This window comes from Physella acuta, unplaced genomic scaffold (genome assembly GCF_028476545.2).
Source record: "Physella acuta isolate Inbredline_101_S28 unplaced genomic scaffold, ASM2847654v3 ptg000720l, whole genome shotgun sequence".
NCBI classification, from domain to species: Eukaryota; Metazoa; Mollusca; class Gastropoda; family Physidae; genus Physella; species Physella acuta.
The window spans coordinates 321,636-330,064 of record NW_026732238.1 but is presented as its reverse complement, the minus strand read 5'-3'; the positions used below and the strand labels follow the sequence as shown (position 1 = coordinate 330,064).

General features: G+C 34.6%; 1 protein-coding gene across 1 annotated transcript; it reads right to left on the bottom strand.

Moving 5' to 3' along the window:
- Nucleotides 1-301: 301 nt before the first annotated feature.
- Nucleotides 302-5,013, bottom strand: LOC131949937 (low-density lipoprotein receptor-related protein 5-like). The gene is made up of 7 exons (XM_059311898.1): nt 4,892-5,013; nt 3,659-3,816; nt 2,064-2,238; nt 1,691-1,909; nt 1,541-1,590; nt 962-1,243; nt 302-474 (listed from the first exon to the last, which is right to left on the bottom strand). The coding sequence occupies exons 2-7, from the start codon at nt 3,726-3,728 to the stop codon at nt 302-304; spliced, it is 969 nt and encodes a 322-aa protein (XP_059167881.1). The 5' UTR covers nt 3,729-3,816; nt 4,892-5,013.
- Between the last annotated feature and the right edge of the window lie 3,416 nt (nt 5,014-8,429).

Genomic DNA, 8,429 nt, shown 5'->3' with positions numbered 1-8,429 from the left:
TGCTTGGTGATTAAGAAACTAAAAGGATTTATTCACCGGTAAGATATTAACAATATCTTTTACTAAAGTTGGAATGATATAAAATGATATAAAAATAAGTTCTTGATGCTTGGAATATCAACGAAGCTATCAGTGAGAAAAGTGCTTGAAATTCTCCAACGATAACAGATGATGTGCTATAATTACTACTACCACCATTACTACTACTACACCTACCACTACCAGTAGTAGTTAAATTGTTCAAAAATAAAACTTAATAATAACTGTACGGCAGTATACGGACTTAAGCAATGAATAAGTACTAATTCTTACCATTAGATAAGCAAATGTGTTTTTGATCCCCTTCTCCAAATCTTCTTCCATTAGAACACACACATTCAAAGTTTTTGGTGCTATCTGTTGTATCATTGGTTCGTGGTTTAGGCAGACACAGGTCTGTACAGCCGCCATTGTTTGTCCCACAGTGATTGGTTCCTGGAACACAGATAAAACATGAAACATTGTTGTATGACCATATTTGATTTGCTCGTGAGCCGGACGTTTGCCTGAAAGACACATTATCGAATGCACTTAGTCCGAAGGCCGATTTCCTGAATGAACACTTGCCCGAAATTTTTTCATTCTTAAATCTTGACATGGATTTTCTAAAAGTTTTAGTATTAAATGACGATTAGCTATGTTTTCCCAAAGCAAGCTAACCAGAAAATAGTAATAGTAATATATCCTTTGTTTTATTGGTTATGTCCCATAATTTAGAGAGGCAGCTCCGTTAATATTTTTAAAAAAGAAAACAATATTTTTAAAAAAGAAAACAAGGACAAATTAATTTTGAGGGATTGTTGGAGAAACTGAATAGTGAGTTTACTATACACGCAGCATTAATTTCTGTGAAGTTTAAGTTACCGGTGCCAAAAGTGAAGTCGTGTCGGAAAGGTCTAGACTGTCTTGCAACCCGACCTACCTATCGGCTGTCTGGAGATATGGTAGACCTGTATTCCCATAGGTTGGCTGAGGTTTGCAGCTATGGTGATTGCAGATTCTTTCCCAAATTTGTTTACTTTATGTACAGCGTTGGACGTCCAGTCAGTCCAGAAGAGGTTGTCTCCAAATAAAGTGATGCTGAACAGGCGTTTGAGTATTGGATGATTGTCAAGGATGATTTTACGATCTTCCCCCTCAAAATTGCAGCTGGAGACTGTCTGTAAATTACCATCAACCCAGTACAAACGTTGTTGAACGTAATCTGCAATTTCATTTAATTTATTGTCATTTTCGTTTGGTTAGTTGCTAATGCTGATATATTTTATAAGGTTTAAACTTTTATCAAAAAAGGTAAACTAAAGGTCTATTTTTTTAGTGGGAGACCATATATTTGGCTCTTTAAAATAAATAAATAAACTTAAACCCAGAATTAAATCTAAAAAAATATATTTTATGTAGCCTTAAGGTACACATATTTTAAAGTACACATCAAGAGTGAGTCCATTTGGCCATACAATATGTTGAGTTACAATAGCCTTTCTCTCTTGTCCATTCATACCAGATTTTTCAATCTTAGGTGTTTTGCCCCAGTCTGTCCAGTAGATCCAACTATTAGACAAAATTGGCAAGTTTTGTTAGTGAAATCAAAAGATATTATACAACACAATATAGTTTGTTTTCAAATAAAACAAAGGTCAACTGAACCTACTCATTTTCAGGGTCAACAGCCAAAGCCCTTGGTTGATCAAGATCATCACTGATGAGTGTCTTAAGATGGCTGCCATCCAGGCGAGATACTTCGATCTTGTTGTATCCAGTGTCAGAGTAATACAGATTACGATGCACCCAGTCAACAGCAATACCATCTGGAGTTACATCCCCTTCAATAAATGTTTTTACCTCATCTTTTCCAGTGTGGAGATTAATCCTGTAATACGTTTTACAGTTTGGGTTATAAACAACCGAAAAAAAAAGAGCCAGACAAATTATGTTTTAAAATGCTGTCAATATTGCATTAGCTAGAGACGTGGTATAGTTGTAAAACTTTGACAAAATATAGAATGTATTAAAGTCTAACTCACATAAAAATGTTATGAGATAGAACATCAGTCCAATGGATAGAGTTCTCTCTGTAGTCAAAGTCCAAACTAAGAGCTCCACCGAGAGATTTGTTCAGAAGTGTTTTGTATTCTAAAGTATCCAGGTCATAACTACGGAGGTCTTGACGAGTCAACACCATCAGCTCAGCGGGTTTGTCTGAAATTGTGGAAACAAAAAATAGTATTCTGGCATCTACGATTCAAATATCAATATATTTTAACAAGGATTTAAGTGATATTTAGATATTAACATTGTGCAACCGAATGAGCACAACATAGCCATGAGTGATTATTTATTTATCATGGGAATATTATTTTAATGAAATGCGCACAGCCCACACATAATATCAGGACAAAAGACTCATTGAAGAAGTTCTGGTTTTTCCGAAGTGTAGGAATAGATTTTTTTTTACTGGTACAAAGATATTTTTATGTGGACAAATAGTTAGCCATCGGAACTGAACTGACCAGAGCCCAATGTTTAGTCTGACAATTACCACCGCATTCCTTTTCGGCTTGGTTTAGCTTGCCGGAAACACGAGGCTCTTGCCAATATAGTGGGTCGCTAAGGCGAAGTGCCAACAATATATTAATTATCATTGAATTATCAGAACAAGTAGAAGCAGCTACGAACAGTAGCGTAGCGAGGGGGGGGGGGCGGGGGGGGGGGGGGACATACGTCCCCGGGCGCCGAGCTTAGGGGGCGCCAAAATGGGTTGGAAAAATAAATTGATAGGTTGAGGGGGGGTGCAAATTGAAAGTTTGAGGGGGGGTGGTGCAAATCAAAATCTCGAGGGGGGGTGCAAATCGAAAGTTTGAGGGGGGTGCAAATCAAAATCTCGAGGGGGGGGGGGGGGGCTGCAAATCGAAAAGTTTGTCCCCGGGCGCTGGGAAGGGTCGCTACGCCTCTGGCTACGAATACATCAAGACACTCAATGCGATAACCAGAGTATTTAGTGAAAGGTAAAGCAGTCCCAACAGGACGGTAAGAGAGACAAACGTCAACTTTTGACGAACAAGTAGCTGGATAGATCACTTACTGGATGTAATTATAAGAACAAACAGGTGGATAAGGGAACTACATGGGAAATAACCCAGTTGAAAATTCTAAACGTTTAAACAGTTTAAAGAGTTACAGGGTATTAGAGCCAGACAAAATCACATCGGAAATAAAATAGGGTAGGATAAAAAGTTTCAACTTTATAACTGTCTGCGGCAGAGGAAAAAAATCTCAACCAACTGGATTCGAGTTCTTGCGAAGTTGCCAAAATAGAAGTGACGCATTTCAAGATTATTAATATAATTTGCTTTTTTAATTAAAGTAAAATAGTTAATCATTCAATTGTTTAATATAGGATAATTGTAACAATTAATTTAGAAAATTAATTGTATAAATCTTTAATTTATTTCATTGCAAATTTATCCGTCCTCAGAATTTGAGTATAGATTATTTATTTTTACAATAAAATACAAAATGTGAAACCAAAGCATTAATTTGTTGTTATAAAAGTAAATATGTAATGATTTATTATAAATTGGTTTCGTTTTATGTTCGCATAATTCTCAAAGATAATTACCTTCAGTACAGAACACTTGTGAGACAAAACCAACCATGGATAATGTAAAAATCTTGTTGATGAACAACATAACGCCAGAGTAAGTATCCGAATAATTGACACACGTGTATATTATGGTAGATCACACGAACTTCGTTTTTTGTCAAAAGAAAATGATGCTGAAATGAAAATTAAAAAGTAAGCCTACAGGTTAGATTATTAAAGCTTAAACATAATCAACCATTCCGCCGATTATAAAAGAAGATTTAAGCAATTTTATAATGCCTGTAAAACACGGGTTCCCAACCTGGGGGTCGCGACCCCCCTGGGGTCGCGAAGGGCTTTCTGGGGGGTCGCCAACTGGTATACTAAACCTTAGTAATTTGAAACAAAACAAAAATATTTAGAAGAATTTTTGAAATTCGGCTTTATTAACATCACTGGAAATGTAATAGAGAAGAAACAAAGCGCACTGTACAAAGTTGTTCTCAGTTGAAATCTTCAAAACTAAAACGTCATTTGAGACGAGTCATTCCAAACATCTGCAAACGCCAGAGACTTGATCGATCAGGAAGTTTTCACCAGCTTTAGTGCAAGCATCAAATGAAGTCGCGATAGAAAATGCCAAGCAAAAAAATAAAAACAATAGGAGAAAATCTCATCAAACGCTGCATGTACGTAAATGTTAAATATTTTATTAATATATTAAATTAAGCTTTCACCATTGTTTGTTTTTCAAGTTGATAAATCAACAGACGTGAGTTCGTGTTCGCAGTTGCTGGTCTTTGTCTATATTCATTCAGATGATAGCAAAGAAGAGTTGCTCTTTTGTGAAGATAGCATGGAGAAAATAAATACCTTTTTTGAAACTGGATGATTAAAATGGGTTAGAACGGCTGTTGGGGTTTGTACGGATGGTGCGCCATCTATGTTTAGCTCAAAATCGGGCTTTCAGAAAACAGAAAAGATTTAGCTCCCTAACCACTGCCCTAACCAATCGACATCAAGAGTCCATTGCTAGTATAAGTCGTAAATTATATAAAATCTGGAGCCTTCATAGAACTGAGCAAAAACATTGATATAGATCACGAGGTTCTGCTCTTCTACACTACAGTACGCTGGCTGTCAAACGAAATGTTGTAAATTGTGTTTTTGAATTGAAATCTGAAATCGAATTGTTCTTGGAAGTGCAAAGGAAACAAGACTTTTTGTTATATTTAAAACGACATAGAGTGGTTGGAGAGAGTATCTTACCTAGCAGATGTGTTCGTACATCAAGTTAAGCTTAACATGAAGCTTCAGGGAATATGAACGAATATTATAACTTTCCATGATAATCTCGGGGCATTTTTATCAAAGCTGCAAAATCCGTAAAGAAAATAAATCTTGGAAATATTGTAAATTTGAGAAACTCTGCGGTGTGGTAGATGAATTTGATTGTGAGATAATTAACATTTTGAAAGAAGCGATTTCTGGGCTTCTTGAATCTCTTGGAAACGAACTGCAGTGCTATTTCTCTGAGCTGAAAAAAAAAAGAAATCTGCATTTACGCATTACCCATTTGTTTCTTTCCTTGATGTTGCCAGCATTCCCGATGAATTACAAGATGAATTCTTTGATTTGCAGAATGATTCCGAGTAAGATGAAAAACTGCAGACACAATTTTAGTGTAGTATTCACCATTAATACCCAAACGTAAAATTTATTGACTTTTCGAGAATATATTTTCAACACTATTCTTCGATTAAAAACAAAATGAAGATAATTATAATGACATAGGTTGGCGTTAACAAAATTTTATAAAATTAAAACTTTAACCAAGAAGGTTTAGTGAATAGTATGCAATTTTACTCATGCTATTAAAACAGTTATCAAGAGAATTGCTTATTGAAAGTCTACAAAAAAAACTTATTTTAGTGCTTATTAATTTCCACTTTTTTTATTTCTATGGGGGTCGCGGGTCACTTACTTTTTATAAAAGGGGGTCGCCACACGAAAAAGGTTGGGAACCACTGCTGTAAAACATAGGCAAAGATTAATTTTAATTAAACTAATTATATTTTTTTAAAATTAAGCAAAATTAAATCATTTAAATAAATTATTTATAATCATTGAAGGATTCACTCATTTAATCTCTCCGCTGTAAAAATATAAAAGAATTTTAAAAAAGAATTATTTCAATATGTCATTAGAAAAGATATGTAATCCCTATTATTATTTTTGGATTATATAATAAATTGAATATAAAATTACAATGTTGTATTACCTCTTCTATAACACAACCAGGAATAATTGTGTGCTATACACTTGTATTTTAAAATAATATACAGCAGAATGTATGATATATTTCCGGATTACCAGGATGTGTGTTGAGTGATGTCACGAACCAATCGAGGCTATAGTGAGTGCAATGCCGTCCTCGTGCTTAATGACTGTGTGCATCAAATTTAAATTGCGATATTTTAAAGCATTTGCTTTAAAGTCAATGCCGACAAATAACATTAACATACTTTTAAATCTGTGTTAATGATATTACGCACTCCATACAGTCAATTCCCCTCCACCCCCCTTCCCCCTTTGACATCCTCCCGGTGTAAACGCAAAAGGTCATTGCCCCTTTATCAATTACCCCCAGGGTAATTACACCCGCACGCAGGAAAAAACACTGACCCTAACACTAGCCCCAACTACAACTACCTATGAAACAAAACTGTATTGTTCTTAGTATTGAAAAAGCATGTGTGAGGAGTACGTTGAAAGATTATTCATACAGTTACAGTCTATGAAAAAGACACACAAACTTTCCTACAAAAAGATAGCTATGTTAGCGTCGATGTGGGGTGTCGAATACAGAAAAGGGTCTTGGTTGATACAGAACCTAATATTAAGAGTCTCAAGGGGTAATAATATTCAACAGAGCAAATTCACATTGTCACTCTGTTTTGTATACGCCACTTAAGTCAACATTCGTGGCTTCCCACCACTTGTACGTAATTTTTGTTCTATTCAGTTTGTATTTCACTTCCCGCTTCGGATCAGATATCTCACTCACACAGTGCAGTAGTTCGACGTTTCTAGTATTCGATTCCTATACCAAATGCCACATTATATATATATATATATATATATATCTATCTATATATATATATATATATATATATATATATATATATATATATATATATATATATATATATATATATATATATATATATATATATATATATATATATATATAATGGTGTCACCCCCCACCGAAAGAATTTTATATAATATATATATATGTATATATATATATATATATATATATATATATATATATATATATATATATATATATATATATATATATATATATATATATATATATATATATATATATATATATATATATATATATATATATATATATACAGTGGCGTAGCGAGGTCGGGTGTCATTGTGACCCTTCCCGGGGACAAACTTTCAAGTTTTCGATTTGCATCCCCCCCCCTCAAACTTTCGACTTGCACCCCCCCCCCCCCCCTCAAGTTTATCTCTATATATTTTGCTATTTTTTGCCTTGGTGTCACCCCCCCTAAATGGTGTCACCCGGTGCGGTCCGCACCCCCCGCCCCCCCCCCTCGCTACGCCCTGTATATATATATATATATATATATATATATATATATATATATATATATATATATATATATGGTGGTGAAACCATTAGTTGCCGAAATGGGTGACAACCTACCTAGCGACGCCCAGGATTTAATATTAATGTAAAAACATTTAAACGTTTTTTTTATCAATGCAAAATTACATGTTACGTCCTACTAAACTAATTTCATTTATTTAAGAAAAAGGTTATGCAGGGTAAAAAAATATCTTCAAAAAATATTTTCATCGAGACAACAGCCAACTAAGCCCGCCCATTTTGCCCGCCTAGGATTTTAATGGGAAGAAATTTAGCAGACGACACATTTCTGCTGAACGGTCAATCGTGTAACAACACTCCTAAAAAGCAAACCCACTTTAAATTTATCACTCATAGCATCGTAGCTGTTTAGAAACAAATCCTTTTATTCACAAATCATTTTCCAGGCTACCGATTTATTTTGATAATTAAATTTGGTATCAAAATAGTGGTAATAAAATGTAGTTTTTGATTCTTTAAGTCATCTTGAACTGTAATGAAGTTTAAAATCTTAGTAGCCACATTAATTTTTAGGATTATTAAATGTTTCAATGAGTTTTTCTGGGATTTGTTTTTTCACTTTCAAGAACAGGTTCAGAATTCGCTGTCGAGGGTGTGGTAAACAAGATCCGATAAGATTAAAAAACGGATGAGTATGAGGGAGGGTGATATTGTTTATGCATGTAAATAATTTGTAAAAATTGCTCGTTTTTTATAACTAGTGAAATAATTTACAAAATTTTTGTTAAATTTTTGCATAGATTTAATATGTTTGTGCTAGTATAGGTGTACTTAAGGGGTGAATGACTGCATACATGTTTTTAATGATCAACGATGAAGGTATACGAAAAGTCATAATAGATTTCCCGCCTATTCGTATTGACAAACTACGGTGCATTTAATTGTACAGACCTAGCAAACCACCCTCTTCCCCAAGTGTTTCTTCCATATTTTTTTCTCCGGGGGGGGGGGGGGGGGGTACATGATATTTGGGGGGGGGGCGGTAGAATTTCTTCTGCATGTTTTTGGAGCGTGCTTATGAGCATGTGTGCGTGGGTGTTGTGCATGTGTAGACAAGAGTGAGTTCTTATTGTTTAGGAAAGTCTAAAACTA

What these genes read in the sequence shown, in the direction of transcription:
- LOC131949937 (XM_059311898.1), bottom strand. Translation starts at nt 3,728, where the DNA reads ATGTTGTTCATCAACAAGATTTTTACATTATCCATGGTTGGTTTTGTC. An exon ending in GCTGTTGACCCTGAAAATGA is followed by an intron (nt 1,591 to 1,690) that starts GTAGGTTCAGTT and finishes TTTGTCTAATAG; the next exon opens with TTGGATCTACTGGACAGACT. An exon ending in ACCTAAGATTGAAAAATCTG is followed by an intron (nt 1,244 to 1,540) that starts GTATGAATGGAC and finishes ATGAAATTGCAG; the next exon opens with ATTACGTTCAACAACGTTTG.